This window comes from Pteropus alecto, unplaced genomic scaffold (genome assembly GCF_000325575.1).
Source record: "Pteropus alecto unplaced genomic scaffold, ASM32557v1 scaffold25, whole genome shotgun sequence".
In the NCBI taxonomy this organism is placed as follows: Eukaryota; Metazoa; Chordata; class Mammalia; order Chiroptera; family Pteropodidae; genus Pteropus; species Pteropus alecto.
The window spans coordinates 360,781-388,211 of NW_006441955.1; the positions used below are offsets into that span (position 1 = coordinate 360,781).

The 27,431-nt window shown below is 34.2% G+C and overlaps 1 protein-coding gene and 1 pseudogene across 4 annotated transcripts in view; one reads left to right on the top strand and one right to left on the bottom strand.

Moving 5' to 3' along the window:
* The window catches only part of MAST2 (microtubule associated serine/threonine kinase 2), a 172,956-nt gene that overhangs the window by 26,770 nt on the left and 118,755 nt on the right, over positions 1 to 27,431 (top strand). For all 4 annotated transcript variants that reach the window (XM_015595180.2, XM_025051926.1, XM_025051925.1 and 1 more), the window contains one exon: positions 3,517 to 3,659. In XM_015595180.2, the coding sequence (XP_015450666.1) occupies positions 3,609 to 3,659 (51 nt within the window). In that variant the 5' untranslated portion in view covers positions 3,517 to 3,608. The remainder of the gene's footprint in view (positions 1 to 3,516; positions 3,660 to 27,431) is intronic.
* Positions 23,842 to 23,960, bottom strand: LOC112485843 (annotated as a pseudogene).

Consider the following 27,431-nt stretch of genomic DNA (forward strand, 5'->3'; position numbering starts at 1 on the left):
GTTCATTGAGCATCTTTATAACCAGTGTTTTGAACTCTGCATCTGTTAGATTACTTGACTCCATTATATCTGGATCTCTGTTCTGTTCTCTTACATGGTTTCTGCTTCTTTGTCTTCCCATTTTGGCTATCTTTCTGTGTCTGTTTCTATGTACTAAGCAAAGTTCCTAAGTCTCCCGATCTTACTAGTGTGGATTTGTGAAGTAGGTGTCCAGGGGCACAGTCCTAGGAGGGGTGCAGCTGCAGGTCAGACTTAGCCCCAGCCTGTGCCCCTCCGGGGCCACCTGTTAAGACTCAGCAAGCAATCCACAGATACTGTGCTTATAGTTGCCTCAAAAGGTCACACCAGAAACCGAGGCCAGCTGCCTCCACCAGTGTGAGTCTCAGCAAGGAGCGCCTGACTTGCTGAGGATACACCTGGATGTGGCTAGGCTGGAGCCACGAGCTGGGGGAGGCAGGGTTTCAGGGAATCCTCTGGGTGGAGCAAGCTCTTTTATCCAGTTCGATAACGTCAGGGTTAAGGCTGCTCTGTGTCCAGCACACTGGGAGGGAGGAGGGCTCAACAGGAAACAAAGGATATCGCCGGCACTTCTGTACCCAATGAGTCTTGCCTCGGCTCTCACTTCGACAATGTCTCCCTGTAAGTCCCTGGTGCCCCTGTGTGCAGCCAAATTGGCACTGGTACTTAGAGCAAGGAGGTCCATCACTGTGACAATCTGCTCGTGGATGCGGCCTCTTTAAGAGGAGTCTGCCGTTGCCGCAGCCTCTGTCTCACTCAGCTGCTAGGACCAGGCAGCCCCGCGTCCTCGCCATCTTACCTTCTGCCATTGCAGGGTGTTTTCTTGGACTTCTCCCTAGTTGTATGCCTTGTTCCTCTAGATCCCAGGTGATTTTTCCTTGTTGCTGCTCCTTGTTTCTGTCATAACTTTGATTTGGTCGCCAGCGGGATTCTTCTTTTAAATATGTGTTTATCTTCTAATTCTCTGTGAGTAAATAGAGTTTTGATTTTTGGATTAAAAACTTTTTTTTTTAAGTTTTCTTTTGTTTCGGAATCAACTCTTTTTTCTTTTGCGCACCTGACAATGAGAATTCATTGCTTTGCTCTGAGATGCTATATCACTTCTATCCTATGAAGTAGTGGCCTGGTTGCTGGGTGGTACAGTGTGTGAATATGATTGTTTGGCTGTTCTGACTTTAGCTTTTCAGTTAATCTGATTTCAGCCTTATGTCTTACTTTAAGTTCTCTTAGGTATTTTGCATTTCTGAGTACTGAACTTACCTGAGATTTTGCAGGGCAGCCTGATAATCCATTTAACTGCAACCTCTTCTATGCTTATGATACCTTGTGTCTTTCTTTGTCTAGTTCCACAGGTTATGATTCACCTGTTTGCTTTAGATTTTCCCAGCAATAATTTGTTCATCCCTTTATAGGCTCTCACATCCCCTCACTGGCTCTTGCATCCCCTCGTTCTCATTATAGCCTTTGTTTGTTTATTTGTTACTTATTTATTCTCATTTTAATAGTTTCCTGTGGGACAAAAGATAAAAAGTATATGCTCAGTCAGCCATCTCTAACTGGGAATATTTTATACAGTAGCTCTCGAATCATTGTAAGAATATTAATTAGAATTTTAAAGTTTTCTTTTTTCTGAATTATTTGTTTACCAGAGGGTTAGTTGCTCCATTTGTGCATATTTTTCTTTGTTTTATGTTGTTTGTTTTCCTCAAATTCTTGGCAGTCCTTGGTACACTTCAAGCAAGCCCTGACTAGTATATGTTCAAATGGGTGTCTTCTGAAGTTGTGTAAGCCTTTTCATCTGGCAGACCCTTATTTTGAAGAAAGATAGAGATATGATACTAGCCTTTATATATGTGGATAGGTAAGTTAACAAGCTAGCTTTCTTTTGGCATATATCGATGAGGAGAAGCCAGATCAACTAGAGAATTTGGCAACATTTGCAGAAGGAAGGGAAGAAAGCATGCGGGCTCTACTCTGGGCTTGTGAAAGTTTTGAGTAGAGCACCATTATTTTGTGCGTGTGCATGTGGAGGGTATGGAAAGACTTCTCAATTAAGCATACATTTGAGAGCAGACATGGAAGATAACTAGATTTTCAAAAAATATTGTATATTTCTGATTAAAAAAGTAAAATGTGCTAGTTAGAAAGATTTGAATTAAAAAACATGCATTATGCAAGTGAAAAGTCCTCAATCTTTACTTTCTTGTTTCCCTCCTTCCAAATCACTTATGTATACTATATTTAAATATACATTAAACATTTATATAAATATATACAAACTTTTTATTTTAAAAATAAAAAATAGAATTATATGGTACATACTTCCTTTCTGCTTTTTTCGCTCAATAGGAAATGTTGAACATTTTTCTCGATTATATGTTGAGCTGCTTCAATATTTTCGATGGGTTCAGTATTTCATTATGTGAAGATATTATAATTTCTTTAACTTGTAGTGAACATTTATTTCTAGTTTTATTATGGTGAGTGTTGATAAGGTAAACATTCTGGTCTTTTTTTTTTTTTAATACTGCATTTCTATAAGTGGAATGTTCAGTCCAAACATATTAAAGTTAAAATACCCTCCAAATAAGTTTAAAGTTAATATGTTTTAACTTTAAACATATTAAAGTTAAAATACCCTCCAAATAAGTTTCATCACATTTTATTTACAATAAAAGGGTGTGTATGTAGTAGCAGAACCAAAACCAAAACATCATTTTGCTCATACCTTTTTTATGTGTGTATTTCCATGACAAATAGGCTTTTGCTAGGAAGAGGGCAGTTTTTCAGGTGAATTGGATGATTAAGATAAAGCCAGGTGAAAGTGTAGGGCATGATATTGAAGTTCAGGGAGTGAATGGGTATGCAAGAGTAGAAGGTGATGAGGCTAGGAAGATAATCTGGATTTATGGAGAATCCTTTTAGTATTTTAGAAGTTTGGTTTAATTCTTTAAACAATAGGGAGTCATCAGAAGTTTTTGAGGAAGGGAGTAACATTACCACATTTGTTTTGGTTAGATCACTAGCAGCAGTGTGAATGGTGTGAGGGAAGTGGTTGAAATAAGAATTGCACTTCAGTTTGAAAGCCATTGCAATTCTAGATACTCAGTCTTTACAAGTGACTTTCTTGTAGTCTTTCAATGGGATTAAGGCAGTCAGTCCTGGCTTGAACACATGAAGTCTTGTGGGAGCAGTAGTGATTTAGACAGTGTTTGTCTTCTGAAAACCTAAGGGCCAAATTTGTCTAAGAGGGTCTGTTAGCTCCACTCATGTTGCATTGAGTTGGTGAGAAACTAGTAGGATGAAAGAGACTAGAAAACTCCTAGATGCTAGATTGAGTATCAGGTTGGAATTTTTAAAGGGCTACAGATTCTAAAATGGATGTGGAAGAACTTCAATTTGTTTTGAATCAATATACTTTTATCCACTTGATATTGTATTTTTTTAATTTGTTAATTAATAAATAATTACAAATATTTTCAAACTTTGTGTTTGAAGGTAAGCAGCTGCTCCCCTTGTCCAGCAGTGTACATAGCAGTGTGGGACAGGTGACTTGGCAGTCTTCAGGAGAAGCATCAAACCTGGTTCGAATGAGGAACCAGTCCCTTGGACAGTCTGCGCCTTCTCTTACTGCCGGCTTGGTAAGTATTAGTAAAGATGGTCTCTTGCTTTATGAACAAATCCTTGATTGTCATTTGCCATTGTTACATCTATTGTTTTCCTTTTTAAGATTTGGATAGTTTTATTTCTCAAAGTGAAGTATAGAAAAAGAATGGAGGAGTTTAATTGAATATATTCTGATTGTTTGCTTATGCTGTTACTGGTGCTGAGAGTTATGAAAAAGATTCAGTTATTTTAATGAATAAATTTCTTGAGAAGAGCTTTCTTATAGAATCTTGTGAAGTCACGTTGCTTCTGTGTACAGCTCTGTGGTATACATATTTAGTACATGAGGATAGAGAACCTGTTTTGTACATAGTGGGCACTTCACTATGTGTTAGATAAAAAAATGAACATTTTCATTATCTAGGCTTTGTGTGATAGGACCTAACAAAGGTCAAGCTGTGTAGTCTGGGCAGATTGTTTTCTGCCTTTGACTGCATCTTGTATCCTTTTACCCTCAGTAGCTCTGTCTCTTCGCTTAAGGTACCCATTGACTTTCTGCTAATCTAACACTCTTCTTTCTATCCATAGAGCAAGGCACACTAGTAATTTTCAGGATACAATAACAGAAACTTGTTTCTATAAAAATATTATCTCATCTACTTTTTGGGATTATAAATCTTTTGAGTTGGCACATAGAGAATAGAAAGTCTTGTTTATTTGTCCATTCTGGAAAGTGGGGTTAGGGGAAAAAGTCTTCTTACAACAGATGGGAAGTTAACTTTTGGACCAAAACATTTTCTCATAAGACCTGAAGTTTGTGACTCAGGATCATTTGTGAAATTTTCCCCCTCCCCATCTTTTTATTTTGAAAATTTTAAACCTCCAGGAAAGTGGAAAGAATGGTACAATGAATACCCATATAAGCTTACTTAGATTGACCAATTTGGTTGTAACTTTATCTTTTGCCACATTTGTTTTATCTGTGTATATATATAAATATTTTTTTTTCCTAAAACATTTAAAAGCAAGTTACAGACATTGCAATGCCTCACCCTTAAGTATTTCTCCTAAGATCAAGGGCAGTCTCCTAAATAACCACAATATGTGATCAGATCCAAAAGTTTAATTTCAGTTTAATAATAGCATTTAACATAGGGACAGTATTCAAATTTTTCCACTTGTTCTCAACATGTCTGTTAAGGTTCCATCTCTCCTTCCTTTAACCTCTAGAACTTAAAAAAATATATATGTGTGTGTATGTGTGTGTGTATACATACATACATACATATATATATGTATATACACACACACACACACACACACACACGCACACACACACACATTCATAGCTTCCATGTACTATCATAGAGATTTTGATGTAGTGGGTCTAGGGTGAGTGATCTCAGGCATTTCTATGTTCTTTAAGGCATTATATGGGATTCTAACATGCACACTTTTTAGAAGTACTTCCAGTAAGGTAAAGCTGAATATTTCATTTTAAAGTTGCAGAGGGAACACCTGAATTGAGGTTGCTGGAGTCCTAGCCTATACAAACTGAAGTAGAGTATTCCTAAATTATTTTTTAAAAAGAAACTGATTGAGATATAATTCACACATGATGCATACAATTCACCCACTTAAACTGTATGATTCAGTGACTTTTGGAACATTCACAGATACCTGCAGCCATCCTGGTAGTCAATTTTAGAACATTTTTATCACTTCCGAAAGAATCCCTGTACCCTTTATCTGTTGCCTTCTTATCCTTCCACCCCATTCCCTCCTACCCTGCCCTATGTAACCACTAATCTACTTTTTGCTAAGATAGATTTGCCTATTCTGTACATTTCATATAAATTGAATCATATAATATGTGGCTTATTATGTCTGTCTTCTTTCACTTAGCAGGATGTTTTCAAGGTCCATTCATGTTGTAGCCTGTATCAGTACTTCATTCCTTTTTATTGCTGAATAGTATTCTATTGTATGGATAGACTACATTTTTTCTGTTTCTCAGTTTGATGCACATTTGGGTTGTTTCTGTTTTCTGACTATTATGAATAATGCTACTATGAACATTTGTTTACAAATTTTCATGTGGGCATGTTTTAATTTTTCTTGTGTGTATACCTAGGAGTAGAATTGCTGAGTCGTGTGGTAATGCTATGTTTAATCATTTGAAGAATTGCCAGGCTGTTTTCCAAAGCTGCTGTACCATCTACATTCCCATTAGCAGTATCTAAAGGTTTTGATTTCTTTACATCCTCACCAATATTTGCTGTTGTCTGTCTTTGATTTTAGCCATTCTGCTGAGTCTGAAGTGGTATCTTGTGGTTTTGATTTGCGTTTTCCTAATGACTAATGACACTGAGCATCTTTTCATGTGATTATTGGCCATTTCTATATCTTTTTTGAAGAAATGTCTATTCAGATTCTTTGCCTACTTAAAAAATTGGCTTATTTATCTTTTATACTTGTGGATTTGTAAAAGAATTACTTTTTTTGACTTGAATTCAATTACTTTTAGAAAGAAAAATTAAGACTTTGGCCCACAGAACCAAGCTGTTATCTCCTAGGAGGAGGAAGAATGGAAGACTTGATTCACGGCACCAAGACTGTCATCCCTTTAAAGCATTTATGATAGAAATTTGGGTCAATGGCACCAACCTTGTATCATCCTGACAGTCCATTCAGCACAACCTGGTCCCAAGTCACAAATTCTCCCTTTTGCTAATTACTGAAAGGTGACCGTAACCTACAACACATCATTGGTGTATAAAAATGCAACTGACTTCTGAATATTAACTTTGTATCCTGCTACTTTACTGAATTCATTGATCAGTTTTAACAGTTTTCTGGTGAAATCTTTAGGATTCTCTATATGTAGTATCATGTCATCTGCAAATAACAGGAATTTGACTTCTTCCTTTCCAAGTCAGATACCTTTTATTTCTCTTTCTTGTCTGATTGCTGTGGCTAGGACTTCCATTACAGTTTTAACAGAAGTGGTGAAAGTGGGCATCTTTGTATTGTTCTTGATCTTAAGGAAAATGCTTTTAGCCTTTCCCCACTGAGTATGATGTTAGCTGTAGATGTGTCATATATGGCCTTTATTATGTTCCCTCTATTCCCACTTTGCTGAGAATTTCTATCATAAATGGATGCTGGATTCATCATTCTTAACTGTTGTGATTATTTTTTAATTTTTACATATGGCTTCAAGGAGATATTTGTTTTGCCTATTTCTGTGTTGTAAAGAGATTCCAAATTCAGCAACTTCCCTTTTCGTCTTTCGTTCTTACCTTTCTGCAGCTGTAGCTTTGCATTTTCTGTGAGTTGGAAATATCTATATATTTTAATAACTTTTATTGAAGTATAATTTACATAGAATAAAGTTTACTCATACAAGTTGATGAATTTTCACAGATGTATAAAGTTATGTTACGACTACCACAATCATGGTATAGATATAGAAAATCATGGTATAGAAATTTCTGTTATCCCAAAATGTTCTCTATTATTGCTTTGCAGTTTGTTCTCCCCACTCAGCCTCAGCCCTTGTCAATCACTGGCCTGGGTATATCAAACTTTGTTTATCCATTCACCAGTTGACGATCATTTGGATTGTTTCTAGTGTTTACCTGTTATGGATGAAGCTGCTATGAAAGTGTGTGTTCAAGTATTTGTTTGGATTTATGCTTTCATTTCTACTAGGTAAACACCTAGGAATGAGATTGTTGGGATGTATGTTAAGTGTGTGTTTATCTTTATGAGAAACTGCTAAACTGTTTTCTAAAGTGGCATTCTTGGCATATCTACCACCAGTTGCTCCACGTCCTTGTCAGAACTAGATCTTATCATTTTAATTTTAACCATCCTAGTAGATGTGTAGGGGTATCTCATTATGGTTTTAATTTGCATATCTCTGATGACTGATGAGGTTTAATTACTTTTTGTGTGCTTATTTACCACTTCATATATATTCTATGATGAAGTGTCTGTTCAAATCTTTTGTCTGTTAAAAAATTTTTGGTTGTTTGCCTCGTTATTGAGTCTTAAGTGTTCTTTGTATATTGTAGATAGAAGTTTTGTATCAGATATGTGCTTTCTAAATATTTTCTCCGTTTCTGTGGTTCTTATTTTCGTATGTTTTCTACAAAAATCAATATATGAAAAAATAAGTAAAATTCAATTGTATTTCTCTATACAATGAACAATTAGAAATCGAAGTTTAAAAATTATTACTATTTACAATAGCTTAAAATATGAAATAATTAAAGATAAATTTAAGAAATCATATGTAAAACTAGTACATTTTAAACTACTAACATTACTCAGAGAAATTAAAGAAGACCTAAATGAATGGAGAGATATAATATGTTCATGGATTTGAAGACTCAGTATATTGAGATGTAAATTCTTTTTGTTGAGCTATAGATTTGACACAGTCCCAATCAAAATCAAGCAGTCTTTTTCAGAAAGTGACAAGATTATTATTTCAGATTTATATTGAAGTGCAGAGGGCCTAGAATAACCAACACAATATTGAAAAACAATATAAAAGTTGAAGAAATCACCCCACCTGATTTTATGACTTTCTATAAAGGGTACAGTAATCAAGACAGTGTGTGGTGTGACATTGGTGTAAGGATAGACTCTTGGATCATTCGAACAGAATAGAAAGACCAGAAATAGACAAATCTGTCAAGATAATTTAATGGGGAAAAGATAATCTTTCCAACAAATAATTCACACGAGGAAAAAATGAACCTTGACCTTTACTCCGTGCTGGTCAAGGAGTAAATTAACTTGAAATGGATAATTGACCAAATATAAGAGCTAAAATCATAAAACATGTAGAGGAAAACATAGGAGAAAATGTTTGTGATTTTGGGTGAGGCAAAGGTTTCATAGAACACAAAAAGTACAAGCCATAAGAAGAAAAAGTTTGATTTATCAAAAAGAAAAATTTGGAGGGTCAGGACAAATTGAAGTGTGTGTACAAGGGGGTGGAATGGTGAGTTGTCAAACAATAGCGCTTAACTCTTAAAGAGATATTAACAGGTTTGTTGTTTTGGGATTTTATAGAATATCACTACCTCTTTGGAGATAGAAATTTAGAAGTCATGATAAGTGATATTTGTAGTCAACTCCTATGGGCTTATCCATTTCTACTTTTTCATTCCTACTCAAGAAAATATATGCAAATGAAATGGTTGTGAATGCCTTCTACTTTATAAAAGAAATAAATACTAGCTCAGGCTGTAGACCTGTGTTCGATGTCCTCATCCTGCCACTTAGTAATCATATAATCCTAGGGAAGTCACTGAACCTCTTTAATCATCTGTTTTCTCATCTTTATAATCAAGATAATTATAGGACTTTCCTCATAGAGTTATTAGGACAAAATGAAACAATCCATGTAAAGTAACATAGTGCCAAAATTTGTTTTAAATATGAACTAAATGTTAATCTTTTTCTTCATGCCTTTAGGTACTTTAACTAGTAATAGTAGCAATTACTTATAACATAGTTTACACTCATGGAAAACTGCTGGATTAGGTAAAAGAGAATTAAGAAATAAGAATGGGTTCCAGTTTTTCACTTTGGGATAGGTTATGGTACCTTTAATTGTAATTGGGTGTACAGGGAAAAGTACAGGTTTGGGAGAGGAAATTAATGGGTATGATTTTTAGCATATTGATGACAGATCATTTATTTGGTATAGATACCCTTTGAAAAATAATTTATGAGATGAAATTCACATAATGTAAAATTAACTATTTTAAAGTGAACAATTCAGTAGTTTTTAGTACATTCACAATATTGTGCAAATACCACCTCTAATCAGTTGTAAAATATTTCCATCTTTTCAAAATAAACCCATTTAGTCCTTCTTCCCCTTCCCCCTTCCACTGAGCCTCTGGAGACCAATAATATTATGCATTCTGTATCTATGGATTTATTCTAGATAGTTCATATAAATGGAATCATATAACATGTGACCTTTTGTGTCTGACTTCTTTCACTTAGCATGATGTTTGGTTGGTCACCACATTCTAGCATGTATCAGTATACTTCATTATTTTTTGTGACTGAATAATATATCATTGTATGTATATAACATAATTTGTTTATCTATTCAATTTTTGATAGCATTTGGGTTGTTTACACCTTTTGGCTGCCATGAATAGTGCTCCTGTGAACGTGTGTGTACATGTACACGTTTGAGTACCTCTTTCAGTTCTTTTGGGTATATACCTAGGGATGGCATTGAGGGGTCATATGATAATTCTGTCTTTAACTTTTTAAGGAATTGCAAACTGTTTTTCACTAGCAATGTATGAATGTTCTAAATTTCTCTGCATACTTGCCAACACTTTATATTTTCTATTTTTAAAAAATTGTTGTTTTTAAAATCATACTGTCCTGGTAAATGTGAAGTAGTATCTCATGGTTTTGATTTGCATTTTCCTAATGACTAACGATATTCAGCATCTTTTCGTGTGCTTTTTTTTGGCCATTTATGTATCTTTAGAGAAATGTCTATGTCTATTTAAGTACTTTATATTAGTTTCAGGTGTATAGCATAGTGGTTAGACATTTATGTAATTTACAAAGTGATCCCTCCAATAGATCTAGTACTCACCTGGCATTATACATAATTATTGTAATTTTTATTGACTATATTCTCTATGCTGTAACTATTTTGTAACTACCAATTTGTACTTCTTAATCCCTTCACCTTTTCACCCAGCCTTGTAACCCCAATCTCATCTGGCAACCATCAGTTTGTTCTTTGTATTTATAAGTCTGTTTCCATTTGTTTGTTTATTTTTTGTTCTTTAGATTCTACCTGTGAGCTCATATGGTATTTGTCTTTTTCTGCAACTTATTTCACTTAGTATAATACCCTCTAGGTCTGTGTTGTCACAAATGACAAAATTTCTTTCTTTTTTTTTTTTATGGCTGAGTAATATTCCATTGTATATATGTACTACTTCTTTATCCAATCGTCTATTGATGGGCACTTAGGCTGCTTCCATATCTTGGCTGTTGTAAGTTGTACTGCAGTGAACATCGGAGTGCATATATCTTTTCGAATTAGTGTTTTGGATTTCTTCAGATAAATACTCAGAAGTGGAATTGCTGGGTCATAAGGTAGTTCTATTTTTAATTTTTTGAGGAACCTCTATACTGTATTTCATAGTGGCTACACCAGTCTGTAGTCCCACAACAATGCTCAAGTGTTCTCTTTTCTCCATGTCCTCGTCAGCACTTGTTGCTTGTTAATTTATTGGTGATAGCTATTTTGACAGGTGTGAGGTGATGTGTCACTGTAGTTTTAATTATATTTCTCTGATGGTTAGTGATGTTGAGCATCTGTTCACATGTCTGTTGGCCATCTGTATGTCCTCTTTGGAAAAATGTCTATTCAGGCCCTCTGCCAATCTTTTAATTGGATTGGTTTTGTGTGTGTGTGTGTGTGTGCGTGTTCGTTCTATGAGTTCTTTTTAAATTTGGATATTAACCCCTTATTGATGTATCATTGGAGACTATCTTCTCCCAATTGGTAGGTTGTCTTTTTGTTTTGTATTGATGGTTTCCTTTGCTGTGCGAAACCTTTTTAGTTTGATGTAGTTCCATTTGTTTATTTTTTCTTTTGTTTCCCTTGTTCAAGGATATATAACAGAAAAAGTATAGCTAAGAGCAGTGTCAAAGAGTTTACTGCCTGTTTTCTTTTCGGAGACTTGTGGTATCGAGTCTTTAATTTGAGTCTTTAATGCATTTTGAATTTATTCTTGTATAAGGTATAAGAAGGTGGTCTAATTTCATTTTTTTGCATGTATTTCTTCAAAAAGTTTTCTTACCATCATTTATTAAATAGACTGTTTTTATCCTATTGTTTATTCTTGCCTCTATTGTCATAGATTAATTGATTACGTAGACATGAGTTTATTTCTGCGTTCTGTTCCATTGACCTATGTGTCTGTTTTTATGCCGGTACTATGCTGTTTTGATTACTGTAGCCTTGCAGTATAGTTTGATTTCGAGTAGTGTCATACCTCCAACTTTGTTCTTTTTCAAGATTGCTTTGGTTATTTGGGATCTTTTTGGTTCCATATAAACTTTAGAATTATTTGTTCTAGTTCTCTGAAAAATTCCATTGATATTTTGATAGGGATTGCATTGAATCTATAGATTGCTTTGCATAGTTTGGATATTTTAACAATGTTAATTCTTCCTATCCAGGAGCACAGTATATGCTTCCATTTATTTGTATCTTCTTCAGTTTCTTTCTTCAGTGTCATAATTTTTCTAGTATAGATTTTTTACTTCCTTGGTTAAAATTATTCCTAAGTATTTTTTTTATGTGATGCATACAATTTTTGATTAAGTCAAATTTATCTATTTCTTACTTTTGTTGCTTTTGCTTTTGGTCTCATATCTAAGAATCCTTTGCTAGATCTTACGTCATGAAAATTTACACCTATGCCTTCTACTATGAGTTTTATTGTTTTAGCTTCTATATTTCCTTCACGGATCCATTTTGAATTAATTTTGTGTATGATGTCAAATAGAGGGGAGAGGTCGAACTTCATTCTTTTGCATGTGGCTGTCCATTTGTTAGATATCCTTTTAAGAGTTTGAGATAGACATCTAGAGTAAAGGAGATCAGTTTTAGAGCTTTAGACAGGGATTTGGAAGCTGTGGATTAATCATGCATGAAAGTACAGAGAACAAAAAGGAATGTAGGGAAGCATGAAAAATTAATGTGTGAAAGGGCAAAAAGTATAAGATAGTTAAGTATTCAACTCAGTAAGATTTTAGGAGTTTAGATTAAATGCATTCTCTGCTTATTAACTTGAGAATTGCTGTCCTTTTCACTGTATAGTTTTCATAAGAGGAACATGTTTCTAATGCCACCTAGTGTCTTTTCAAATGTTTGAGAGTAATGTTTTGTAAGAGATTTAAAAATAAAAGTTGAGAGAATTTTGTGAGATTGAATAGAATGTTAGCAGCCTAGTTTCTTCTTCTCAAGAGCATCCTTAATAGAGAAGCAAAAGAACATACTGTTTTGCCTGAACAAATTTGGAGCTGAATTTTATCTTGGATTGTTAAACGTTTTAAAGAATTTAAGGTGTACAACCTTAGAAAAGGTGGCTTTCATATTTTAAAAAGGCATTTAAAATTAAAAGTTTTAAGATAAATTGGTCAACTGATTGCCACTCTTGAAAGATACCATGTTGAATTTATTGAAGCTTAGGATACATGATAGAATGCTTATGCAAGTTTTATATATGCAAAATAGTATTAAATCACCAGTTAAAAATTATAACTACAGGTTTTGTTCTGTTCCCTGTTTTAAATCTTGTATAGAAAGTCTTTTAATTGGGCCATTAATGTCATGTATTGCTATGCATACATGACAGTGTTGAGGAGATATTAAAAGTATGATATTGGTATATTCTTATAAATAATAGGACTATTAGATATTTGAGTTGAGTTAGAGAATTAATATTCACTGGATTTTGTTTTAGAGTTTTGTGAGGTAGATATAATTATCCTATTTTACAGGTGAAGAAAGTCAGGCCTGCAGAAATTTGTTCATTTGTCTATTATCCCATAAATATTTATGAAGCACCTACTATGTATCACCACTGTATTAGGTGCCTGGAATACAAGAGCGAACAAAACCAAGTTAAATACTTTGCTGTAGGACAGTAAGTGAATGTTAGAGCAGGAATTAAAAACCAGGCAAATCTGACTCTGAAGTCTTTTTCAAGACTTGTAAGTAAGTGGAGAGAAAAGTCTGGCAGGTTGGATTATTTCAGTTGCATCTTCTGGCTGGATTTATTGATCAGGATTACATATTGAGAGAGTTTTACTTTGTTTTGATTACATCACAATTTCTCTGTGAGTTGAAAGGAAATTCTCTTCTTTCGAGTAGGCAAATAAAGATGAAAATACATTTATTCCACATATTAGTTAGGGTCCTGGCAGGAAACAACAAATTAGGAGATTATAATAAAGGAATATGGGCAGAGTGTAGAAAAATGTCAACATACACATATTACCTTATGCTTAATAAGTTACCTGGTGCCGCTACCTAGGGTTGAGGAGTGAGGGGAGGATGTGATGCTTGGAACTTGAGAGACAGTGGGGGCCGTGCGTAGAAGGCAACCTGACAATTGGCATGATGTATGGTAGTGGGATGCAGCCAGGCTAACATAACCCTGCATGGAGCAACGCAGGAGAATAAGTTGCCCCCATTCTCATCCTTACCCTCTTTTCTTTCTCTGACCTCCTGCTAATACTACCTATAGGCTGAACTCATCTGGACAAAAGAGGACAAGGGAGCCTGTTGACATAGTTCATAATGATCCTGTAGTTTGGGGTACGGAGGATGATCGTTGAGCTTATTTATACATAATTTTGACTATGAATTGCTTTATGTTGAATCATATTACAGTTTTGATCAAAGCATTGATAATTTTTTAAATAAACCTACTTGTGAGATTTTCCTGGAAACCATCTCTTATAGTTCAAAAATTCTGTTATTTCACAGTTCTCTGACTCATTAAAATACATGTAACTATAGCATTTATTATACCTTAATTTTAAATTTATGTATGTAAAATGTAAGTTAGAGTTCTTTTGAAAAATAAGTAGCAAATAGCAGTTGTTCTTTAACCTTCATTTAATAAATTGTTTTCAAGTGGGAAATCAAAGTGTTTGATGTGACTTTATTAGAGTCTTATATGGAATCACATGTATTTTTCCTTTTGCTTAGATTGTCCTGGTCAACTTCTGTGTGCCTTTTAAGATCCAGCTCAATGATTCCTTCTGTTGTGAAGAATTCTGTGACTCCTCCATCTGAACAGTTGCTTAACCTTATTTGTACCACAGTTATTACTATATATAGGTGGTATACCATTAGTATTACTATATTTAGGTGGTAGAAAAAAATTATTATTACATATAGGTGGTAGACTCCAAGAATATGAATAAAGATTAAGAGTGCTTAAACCAGTTGCCACTGTGCATTACCTTGGGCAGATTACTTAACTCTATAACTCTTTTCCTTCTTTGTCAAATGGGAATAAAAATATCTAAAATATTTTTATAGTTACTCTGTTTTTCTTTTAATTATCAAATGGATTTGTATATGTAAAGTTTTTAGAACAGTGCTCAGTACATAGTAAACTCTAGTAGGTGATGATATTATTGTGTACATTCTTTTCTTATCTTCTAGTCTTTGAGTGCTTGTTTCTCTTTACACTTGGATTATAGAGCATAGTACAGTGTGTGGCATGTAGTGGTTTCTCTGTAAACATTTGCAAAATGAATTGTTTTTGAGTGTCTGATATCCTTATTCCTTTAACATTTAATCTCTAATTTTCTGAATAACTGTTTTAGTATAAAACCAAATAAGAAAATGGAATGTTAGAGCAGGGGGCATCCTGCATTTTTATTTGCTAAACCTAGCAACTGTAAACAGGGTAATAGACTCTTTTTTTTTTTAACAAGTGTAGTATTGTTTCCCAGGCTTTGCTGTACATTGAAATCATCTGAGAATCTTTAAAAACACTGATGTCTGGCTCCCAATCCCAGACATTCAAATTTAATTGGTATAGGGTATGACCTGGCGATCAGGATTTTTAAAAACTCCCTAGGTCAATTCTAATATGCAGCAAAGTTTGGGAATCATTGAGATATGTGAAACTCAAAGCTTTAAGGGATTCTAAAAGTTACTATACCAAAAGGTTTCACCTTTTCCTCTCTTAGTGGGTATACAAACATGCTACAATAGATATCTATATTCACATATCCATACATATTGATTTTTCCTCTCTCTCTAAGATATACTCTAAAATGAGATTCCTGAGCCAAAGGTTATATGCATATTTTATTTTAATAAGTATTATTATTTTTAAGTTTACCTTCCATCAGCCATATCTGAATATGTCTGTTTTCAAGCAGTTTTTCTACATTATTAGAAAGTAAAACTCTTATAATTTTTGCTACACTGTATTATTTTAAAAAATCTTTATTTCCCAGACTATTCATTTATCTATCCTGTCATACAGCTTAACAATCTTTGTCTTAACTAAAGTACTTAGTCTGTTTACTTTTATTGTAATTACTGATATATTTGGATATTTGTCTGTTGTCTTATTTTGTGTGATTGTAATAGAATAAAATAATAGTCTTTCTGACTCTATTTTGTTCGAGCCTACCCAGTTACCATAACATGTCGATCAGCAACTTTTGCTTAGTCTTGCACATAGATACGCTAATCATTAAGGGACTCTAACCTGTATCCTAGGAATTACTGAAACAACCTCCCTTCTTGAAACTACCTCCCAGAGATAAGGAAATTATGTACAAAAATAATGAGTGTTTATCAAAAGATTTATAGGAACTTCATAACTGAGATCACTGCAACTGGAGTTGTTGACCAAAAGCAAAGAAGTTTCACCATCCCCTTTGGACCCTTGCTGATGTCCAGATGTCTGCGTTCATCAATCACCTCCTGAACTCAAATCTCTCCTGTTTCCCCCTTCCCCTGCCATAAAAGAAGACTGAATTCTGTACTTTTTCAGGTTGGTTCTCTAGGACACTAGGGTCTTCCATCTTCTCAGCTTGCTGGCTTTCCAAATAAAGTCGCTTTCCTTGTCCCAACTCCTTGTTACTTGACTTATTGGCTGTTGTGTGGTGAGCAGTTTGAGTTTTTACTCAATGACAGTATGAATTTTGCTCCAGATGGTATTGCTAACAAGTAATAGACTGGGATTCTTTTGTTTCTGATTCCAGTGTTTTCTCTGTTCCATCACACGTGCCTATATAAAGTATACTTTTTCCCTCTTCTGTTATTTCAATAGATTTTCAGAACATTCCTTGGCATCAGCTGGGCAGGGCTCTGTGATTGTGGTAATATGGGCTTTGCTATTTATTGGAATTTTCTAATTGATTTACCTCTGTATAGGCAGCCTCCTTCTCTCTTAATGAAGACATTTTCAGCCTTTAGAGGCAGCATTCAGAAGTTACCAAATGAATGTATTGTCAGGACATCATGAAAAAGAGTAAATAGGTAGGTATTTGTACCCCTTCCCCCAACAAAACCACATTTTACTGGATAAAAAATTAAAATGATAGAGTAAGTACAAATGGGTTCTAAATGTTGTGTAAAATTATAGTTATGCATGCTCTTTAGTGGGCTTGAACCATTGAAAGCAGAAAAGAAGATGATTTCACTTTAATAGAAAAGACTATACAGTTTATATCATAAGAGCTATGCTGCTAGAGAGTTTCTTCATGTTTTCACTATGATGCTTGTGAGGCACACAAAGCTTGAGGGAGGATCACCCTTCCTCAGTCAGATGCATCTAACACTGACTTTGTTCAGTCAGCTCTCTAGACTGTGGTTTTACATACGGAAGAGTAGAAAGTAGTACTCTTCTGAAGAAGAAAAGGTATTTGAGGTCTACCATTTGAAGGTTGCTACTAGTGAGTATGGAATAAAGAAACTGTTTTTAACTCTTTAGAAGCAAATTAGTTAAGAGAATAGAATCTTAACATGTCTAAAATGATAGACATTTCTTCCCTAGTATTCTTCATCTTGTAAATGGAGCCACAATCTTGGTAAAAGATGCTATCCCTGATTCTTTTGTTTTTCACCTCATATTCAGTCCAAGAGCTAGTCTAGTTGGCCTGTATAGAATATACTCTGAATCTATATACTTTCCCCCCACCAAGCTTTACTGCTAGAACCCTAGTTCAAGCCCCTATTTCTCTAGTCTGAACAGTTCCAGTGGCTTCTTATTTGATTTCTCCACATTCTGTTGACCTGTTTAAAATCATTCCCCACAAAGTAGCCAGTACATTAAAATATTAAAAAAAAATTTTTTAGAAAGTAATACATTAAAATAATATATTAGGCCATGTCATTCTCTTGCTTAAAATTACCCAGTGGCTTCTCACTACACAAACTCTAAACTCCTTATTGCAGCCTACCAAGTACTATAATGATCTGGTCTTTGCCTGCTTCTCTGAACTCATTTCATACAACAAGCCCCCTTTTACCGTATTCAATCAGTCTTGGTCTTCTTTCTGTTGAGAACGTTGAAAGCTTGTTGCCATTACAAAGCCTTTGCAGTTTATTTGCCCTACATCTGATATGTTTTTTGCCTATCTTTTCATGACTAACTTTCAGATTTTATCTCAGACATCATTATTTCTCTCCCATCACGTATTCTGTTTTCTTCATAGCACTTAACAATATTTCTAATTATACTTTTATTTATTTACCTGTTTGTATTTGAAAATAAAACTCATTTGTCTTGTTTGCATCTTTACACTTGGCAACTAGTATAGGGTATAGCTCTGAACTGGGGGAAATTTTGAAATTTTGGATTTTATGTATTAAAAATATTTTATTAAAATATTCTATCACAATTCTCATGGCATTCTTGAGGATTTCTGTTTTTTGCCTAGTTCACTAATATCCTGACTGCTCGGGGAGGTGGCTCCATAGTGTAGTGGTTAGCACGTCTGCTTTATACACAGAGTTTGCGCCCCAGGTGGAGCCACGGACCATACCTGGGGCCTCCGAGTGCGCTGGAGGTGCCAGGCTTCCCGGAGGTGCCAGGACCCCCGGAGGTGCCAGGCCCCCGGTGCGTGCCGCGAGCATGTGGGAGGAGACGCCCCGCCTTCAGAGATCCAGTTATTAAAAGGGAGGGACATCCGTAGGTCAGGGGTAGAAGGTGGGGCGGGAATTAAAGAGGGGGAAAAAAATATCCTGACTGCTCGCTTGGTGGAGGAACAGATCAGAAGCAATCAATGGGAGACTTTGTTCTTTGTAATGTCTACTATAAACTATCTCTGAATCTTCCTTATTATAACTATTTTGTGACATTAACTGTGACATTTCTTTTAGTTAAGCTTGGGATTGTAAAGACCTAGAACCATTCTGTAAGATGACTATTTTAATAGGTAGTTTAATTAATTAACTTAATTAAGATTTTATCCAGCAATATAGCTATTTGAACTGTTTTGACTGCTCACATAATACTTATTAGATTAAATAATGTTTGAAGGTAATTTACAATTTTCAATTTCTGATTGCTTGTTGCTAGTGTATAAGAAGTACAACTGATTTCTCAATGTTTATCATGTATCCTGCAACCTTGCTAAACTTACTTGTTCTAATAACTTATTTGATTATATTAGATTCTTTTATGTAAATCATCACGTCATCTGTGAATAAAGACAGTTGTATTTTTTCCTTTTTTTTGATGTGTTAAATGCTTCATAATTATTATTTAATTTATTCCTCACATTAGTCCTATGAGGTAGGTTCTACGATATATATTTTTTCCTTTCCATTGCGTCCTTTAGATACAAATGCTGTTTATTCATTCTTTGCTTTGCTTTATTGCAATGGCTAGAAGCACCAGTGCAGTTCTGAACAGAAATGATGAGAGCAGGCATTCTTGTTTAGTTCCTTATCGTAGGGGGAAAGCGTTCAATCTTTCTTAGTTAAGTGTGATGTGAACTCTAGAATTGTTGTAGACACCCTTTATCAAGTTGAAGAAGTTTCCTTCTTTTCCTGGTATGCTGAGAGTTTTAACAGGAATGGATAATATATTTTGTCAAATGCTTTTAATGCATGTATTGAGATATTAAAAGTTTTTCTTTTTTAGTCTGATAATATAGCTGTTGCAGGATTCTCGAACAGAAAGACGGGACACTGAGGCTATAAGCGGGAAGCAATGTTTATTGATGCCAGCACCGGCTCAGCGGATTCTTATCCAGAGGCTGAGCCCCAATTGTAACATAATGGGCAGTTTTATAAAGTCTTGTCATTTCTACATAGCTACAGATATAAGAAAGTACATTGATTGGTTGGCAAGCTATGAGGAAACTGATGCCAGCCGGAGAGTCCTTGGAAGCGGGGCAGGGGGACAGTCAGGAATGAACTTGTTTGAGCAGGAAATGGCCAGGCAGAGTCAGCCTGCCACATGGCAAATTGTATTGATTTTTTTCATTGGTTAATTTTTAAATGTTAAGCCAACTTTGCATACCTGGCATAAACCCCACATGGTCATACTGTATTATCTTTTTAATATATTATTGGAATTGACTTGCTTGGTGGAATTTATTGGTGACCCTGTAGTTTTATTTGTAGGAAAGTTTTCAAACTACAATTTCAATCTAAGACATATATGGATATTTAGACTTTCTATGTTTCTTGAGGAATTTTTGGTAGGTTATGCCTTTCAAGGTAATTTATCTATTTTATATAAATTATGGAACTTCTTGGCATAGAATTGTTCATCCTGATCTTGGTAATTTTTTATTCTTTTTTTCCCCTAATCAGTCTGAACAGTAGTTTATCAATTTTCTCAAGATCTAGCTTCTGGTTTGATTTCTCTTATTTCGTTTATTATGTTTGTATGTCTATATGTGTGTTTTATATTTCACTGATTTCTGCTCTCATCTTTACTAATTCTTTTTCTCCGCTTAAACTGCATTTTATTTACTCTTTCTAGTTTCTTAAGGTGGAAGCTGAAGTCACTGAATTGAGTCCTTTTTTCTAAAACAGGCAACTAGTGTTAAACATATCTCTGTATGTGCTACTTAGTTACTTTCTACACGTTTTGACATGTGTGTTTTTATTTTCATTCAGTTTAAACTACTTTCTTATTTTCCTTTTGATTTCTTTGATGAGTTGTTTATAAGTATATTATTTAGTTTTCAAATATTAGGAGATTTTTCATATAACTTTTGTTATTTCTAGTTTATTTTATGGTAGTCAGTCACCATAGAATCTTTTAAAATATATTGATTCTTGTTTTATGGCACTGAGTATGCTCTATTTTGGTAAATATTTGATGTGCACTTGAAAAAAATGTGTATTCTGCTGTACTGTGTGTGCTCTACAAATGTCATTTAGGTCAGGTCAGTTGATAGTGTTGTTCGGGTTTTTTTTTATCGTTACTGATTTTCTGTCTACTTGCTCTATGAATTGTTAAAAAGGGTTTTGGAATATCAAGAGGAACTGGAGGTAAATGTACTACTCTCTCTTATGTTTTCATTTTTCAAGTCATTGATTTCCTAGCTTTCTTTTTGCACTAACGTAATCACTTTGGGCAGTTATTACAATGAAAATCATTTTAATTTTAAGTCATCTAGTCCTTTAAAGACATGGGAGATATATTAGGAATTTGAATTTAATGATAGAATTTCTAGTTTCTAAAAGTTTTGAATTATTTATATCAGTGTTTGGGTTGAAAGGACTCTTGTGGCCTGTCTGTTGGAATGCGAGTATGTGTGTCTTTAATAAACTTAGTTTTATCCTTTAAAAAAACGGGAAAAACAAAACTTATTCTAAAAGCAGATTACAAAGGAATACAGAATATTCTGGTTTTCAAAGTTGTTGGGAATTTTTCTGTTTTGATGGTATAAAATTTACATTGTAATAAACAAAATACATAAAGTGCTGTTAATTGATTTTCCATCCAGTGCAACGTTTGCCTAGATTTAAAGAAATGACAGTAATTTTTGCAGTTTCACTTACTTTTTTCCCCCCATTGATCTCTCTTAATTTTTAGCCCCACTTGAAATGAATTACCTGAGCTGAGGGACTGAGATTATTCCTGGCAAACACAATTAATGGACTGTTTTTCAAAAGAGGTACAAAACTCCAAACAGAAAGGAAGTTCTTCAGATGTATGGGCATCTTGGGAACAAAATAGAGTGCATATATAAGAAACAGTAAAATGAAAATGTAGAAATTAAGCAAGTTTAGTCTTGCTTATTTAACTTTTTATTTTGAAATAATTATAAACTCATAGGAAGTTGCAAAAATAGTACTTAGAATCCCACGAACAGCTTCCCCCTATGGTGACATATAACTGTACTATAATATCAAAACAAGGAAATTGACATCAGTACAATATAATTGCCTAAGTTACAGTCCTTATTTGGTATTTATATGTATTGTGTATGTGTGTATGTGTGCAGTTCTATACAGTTTGATTCCATGAATAAGTTTGTGTAATGACTGCTACCACAATCAACATACAGAACTGTTTCATCATTACAAAGGAACTCCCTTGTGCTGCATAGTTGTAGTCCCATTCCTGTCCTTATCCCCTTGCAAACACTAATCTGTTCTTCTCTACATGAATATTATATAAATAGAACCATATACTCTGTAACCTTTTGAGACGAGCTTTTTTCATTAAGCCTAATGCTTTTGAGACCCTTGGAAATTGCTGCATATTCCAATAGTTCCTTTCCCTTTTTTTGCTGAGTTGTATTCCATTGGATAACTATACCACTATTTGTTTATTCACTGACCTGTTTGTTGATAGATTGTTTTTTTAACTATTAAATTTTAAAGGTTCTTTATATATTCTAGATATAAATTCATTGTTGAATATGTGGTTTTAAAATATCTTCTCCCACTACCTACCTTTTTTTTTTTCATCCTTTTTAACAGTCTTTTGCAGGGCCAAGTCTTTAATTTTGGTGAAGTTCAACTTACCAATTTCTTTCTTTTATGGATTGTGCTATTGGGTCATGTATAAGAATTCTACCCCCATCTCTAGGTCCTGAAGATTTTCTCCTGTATTTTCTTATAAATATTTTATAGTTTTTAATTTTACATTTAAATCCAAGATTCATTTTGAATTAATTTTTGCATATGGTGTGAGTTGTAGATTGAGATTGATTTCTTGATTGATTGACTTATCTATCTTACTTATGGATGTACAGCACAGTTTATTGAAAGGTCTCTTTTTCATCCATTGAATTACTTTTACGCTTTTGTCAAAAATAAATTGGACGTATTAGTATGGGTCTATTACTGGGTTCTTGATTGCGTTCCATTGACCTATAGGACTACCCTTAGAGTAAGTTTGTTTATAGCTGCAAAAAGTTTTGCTGAGATTTTGATAGGAGTTGCATTAAACCTATAGATAAGTTTTGGGAGAACTGGCATTTTTACTATTCTAGTTTCTAACCCATTAATACAGTATGCCACTTCATTTATTTAGATCTTTTTTGTTTTCTTTAATCAGCATTTTGTAATTTTCAGTATACATATTTTGTATATGTGCTGTTAGATTTATATACCTAAGTATTTAATTTCCTTGATTTTCATGCTCCTTGTAGCAGCAGTCTTAGTCCCTTAGCTTTGGTAATTCCTTTCAAGTGGGGCTGAAGATTAAGAGAGGTCAAATGGAAAAAATTTTGTTTTGGTGATTATAAATGGTATTGTATTTTATATTTTAGTTTCTGATGTTTGTTTCTAGTATATAAGAATACTGTCGATTTTTGTGCATTGATTCTTGGAGCTTGTAAAAATCACTTATTTAGGAGTTGTTTGTAGTTTGAAATTTTCTACATGGCATTCATATTATCTTCAAATAGGACAGTTTTATGTTCTGTATGCCTTTTATATCCTTTTCTTACCTTGTTGATCTGGCTAGGACTTAGTTATTTTAAACACTGAATTTTTATTCTGATAGTGATGACTTTATGAACCCAATTTGGGTCAAGTAATGTTAGTTTCACTCACTTTATTCCTTACAGTTTCTGATCTTTAGCTTCTCTTGGACTTCAGAAGTTTTGCTTGGATTGATCTTGAGTATAGCCTTATATTTTGTCCCTGTTGAAGGAAGGAAAATCTGTCTGTATTTTGAGAATGTAACACAATGGAATAAAATATTTATTTATCTCCCTTGAGTGTAAGCTGCTTGAGGGAGCCAGTTCTGAGGATGCAGGACCTGGTACATAGTAAACTTCTAATTGTTTGTTGAGCAAATATCTAAACGAATCAATGGAATTTATATGTGGCTTCTCATGTAAGAAGTCTTGGGAAAACCTTCTCTGACAGCGTATACCATAACTCAAGTTAAATTGACAAAATGAGGACTTTTACAGTTGCTCATGTTATTTTAACGTCTAACATTTTTGTTCATTTTCTTCTTTCCTTTTACTTGGACTTCTCCAAATTCATGTTTCATTAATAAGATACTTTAGTCTTTGGACATTACATGTAGTTTTGTTTATTTTACTCTGCTTCTGGGTGTTAAAAAAGTATGTTGTGTCTTTTGAAAAGATAGCATTATCGAATTGATTTTAATTTTTTTAAATTCCTTAAAATTTTAATTAATCAATTAATTAATTAATTATTTTTTTAAGCACCTACAGCACCTGGTCTTCCTAGGTGGTCTCCCATCCAAGTACTAACCAGGCCCGACCTTGCTTAGCTCTTGAGATCAGATGAGATCAGGCACGTTCAGAGTGGCAAGGCCGTAAAGTCAGATTGATTTTAAGTTAGGAGAGTTGTAAAATAAATGAGCTGTTATATTGAGGAGCTACAGAGCAAAATCAGTCCTGGGACAATGTTTTGTATTTAAATGGGGGAGAATTTAGCTTCTAAATCTGGTTCTTTATGTGAGTATGCTTGATTGTGCGTGCCTGTACAGTTATGGCGGTAGGGTGATAAGTTGGACTGGGCAGGAGATGTGCATCATATGTGGAGAGTAAACTTAGGTTATTTATTTTAAATAATACTTTCACAAGGGAATTTAGTGCCTGTTTAAAGTATGTATTTTGCTTTAATACTAGAATAGCCTTTTAATCAATACATTTAATATCTTAAATATCGAATTAGCATGAAAAATCTACCAAGTTTCCACACCTATCAGAATGGCTATGATCAATAAATCAAAAAACAACAAGTATTGGCAAGGATGCGGAGAAAAGGGAACCCTAATACACTGTTGGTGGGATTGCAAATTGGTACAGCCCCTATGGAAAACAGTATGGAGGTTTCTCAAAAAATTAAAAATGGATATACCTTTTGACCCAGCAATTGCACTTCTGGGTATTTATCCAAAGAAAACCAATGCTTCATAACAATAATTCATAAAGATCTATGCACTCCAGTATTCATGGCAGCACAATTTACAATAGCCAAGATATGGAAGCAACCTAAATGCCCATCAACAGATCATTTGATAAAGAAACTATGGTTTATATATATGATGGAATATTACCCAGCCATTAAAAAAATGAAATCCTACCATTCACAATGAAATAGATGGGCCTAGAAGTTATTATGCTGAGTCAGAGAAAGAAATATCATATGATTTCACTTATATGTGGAATCTAAGGAACAAAAAGAACAAACTAATCAGAAACAGACTCACAAATACAGACGACAGTTTGGTGATGAACAGTAGGGCGTGGGGGATTGGGAGGCTGGGATAAAGGAGTGAAGGGCTAAAGAAGTACAAATTAGTAGTTGGTGGTTGGTCATGGGATGGGGAGCATGGCAGAGGGGATGCAGTTAGCATTAATATGATGGCTAGGTGGAGGGCCAGGGGAGGGAGGGAGCAATTGAGAGGATCTTTTTATGAACTATACAGATGTCAAACCAATGTACTATAAATTTGAAACTAATTTAAATAAATAAACTAAAAAAAATCTACCAAGTTTCTTTTTCTTTACCTGGTTTGTTTTTCTTCATTGCATTTGTCATTTTTTAACATACTATATCTTTTATGTATTCTTTTTTTTTTCTTTAATGTCTGCCTATACCAACTTGAATGTAAGTTCTAAGAAGTCAGGGAATATTTTATTTTTGATTTTTATCTATTTTCTTAACAGTTGTTTATATCTTTAGAACCCAAAATAGCACATGGTACATAGAGGATACTTGTAGAATAAATAAATGAAAGGGGGATTACTTTTGAAAAACTGATTTCCTATGATGTTTGAGTGAGGAATCTTAACCATAAATGTATGCTAATTGTAAAATAGAGTATATTGAGGAAATCATTGTCTTTTTCCCTAAGGAGCATAGTTTTTCTTTATAAAAAAGCTTTCTCATTTCAGAGGAGTTTTACTTGATTGGTGGAGTTTCCATTTAAGCAACAAATAAAAAAATAATTCTTTGTCAAGAACCTCCCATGAACTATAGGGGTTCCAGGTTCTGTGCTTTGTGCTGTGTGCATTGTCTTATGCAGTGACTGTGATAGGCCTGGTGAAAATGTCCCCTCTGAGATCTGCCTTCAGGACTTAGGTTTGTAACAAAAGTTAATTTCTCATTGTGCTTACCTTGGCTTATTTACCATGTAAAGCTCCTTACAGCTTTTCACATAGTCATAAGTTATTTTATTCATTTTCTGAAAAATAAAAGGACTATTTTTGTTGAGAATATGCATAAATGCAACCTATTTTGAGAATTTAGTAATTTTATTTATTTATGCCGATTTTCTAGTTTTTACCTAGTCGTTGCCAAATAGTCTTAATAGTATCAAATTAATGTATACTAGAGAAGTTGATGAAAATGTTCTACTCGTCCTTTCTAGGACAGAAAAACCTGTTCCATCTGTTCTGTTTCTAGCAGAAACATGGATTCAAGTTCTTACTGTACAATTTCTGAGTAGGTTACGTCCCCTTCTGAGGTCCTGGTTTATCCAATTATAAAATAGGGATTTCAGTTAAATTACCGCATCATTTATAAGTCAAATTCATTTGAAGCAAGATTCAATATGAGCCATTAAGTAATTTTTCTTATCAGTTCATATGTTTAAACCATTTCCTTCCTGGCTGCTGTACTTACTAACCTCCTAACTACTCCTCCCCTTTTGTGTTAGGTACTGTTATCAGGCATTAAGTCTTCCTACTCCTCCCAACTCCTGCCATGGTCTTTATTATCTTTGTCTTCAGCAACTGCTGTGGATCCTCCCACTATCCTGGCATCACAGTTACTTGACCTCATCATCATCATTTCTGGTCGACTTAAGCACTTCTTTTAGGAGCATTCTTCGTGCTTTGTCATATGTCTTAAATGTTCCCCTACTAAAATTAGAATGCTGGGTAACTTCCTCACTGCAACTTGATAGATTTTCGGCTCTCTCATTTAACTATTCTTAAAGTATACCAGTTCTTAGGCTTATCAGCGCCTCTGTTAGAGCCTTCTAATTTCTTCATGTCCTTTAATCTTTCCTCCATTTTTAGCTTAGATTCCATGGTCCATTAACTCTTTAACTCTTTAGTCAATATCGTAAATCTTTTGCCTTTTTTTAATTAATCCATCTGGTTAATCTTTATGTATTTTAAGAACAAAACACCATGCTTTAAAGAAACCAAGTTGTGGCAGAAAATTTTGGACAGAGCGCATTCTACTCTGTCATTAGAGATACTGAAAAAGGTTAAGAAGCATTGATATACATTGTTTAAATTATTCCTTTCAACAATCTTATAAAATAGATGATTGTATTCCTCTTTAACCACAAAAAAATATGAGATGGAGAAGGTTGGGATGTGTTCAGGAAACAGGGTGTCGTTCTTTCTCATTGGAAGGCTAAGATTACATTAAGTTGGTAGTGGAGATGAAATTTGTTTGTGTTATGGTGTGCCTTGAATGCCAAGAAGAGGAATTTTTTTTATCTTCTGTTTTTTACCTAATTTTTTAGATAGTGAGGACTAGTTGAAGATTTTTGAGCTGTGCACACTTTAGGAGGGGAAGACTGTCTTGGTCAAGGGCTGATAATCATATAATATTATTTTCAGTGACCAGATGGCACTTCTGTTGGAAGCCTTTTTTTGGTAGATTTTCCCATGTAATGAATTGAGCCATCTTTGACGCTCCTTTAGCACTTTGTTATACTTTTCACATTGTATCATAATTACTAGTTTCTATTTGGCTTCCCCATTGGATTTGAGCTCTTCTAGAATAGGATTATTAGTTTATGAGTAATGTTAATTTTGGTACTCTT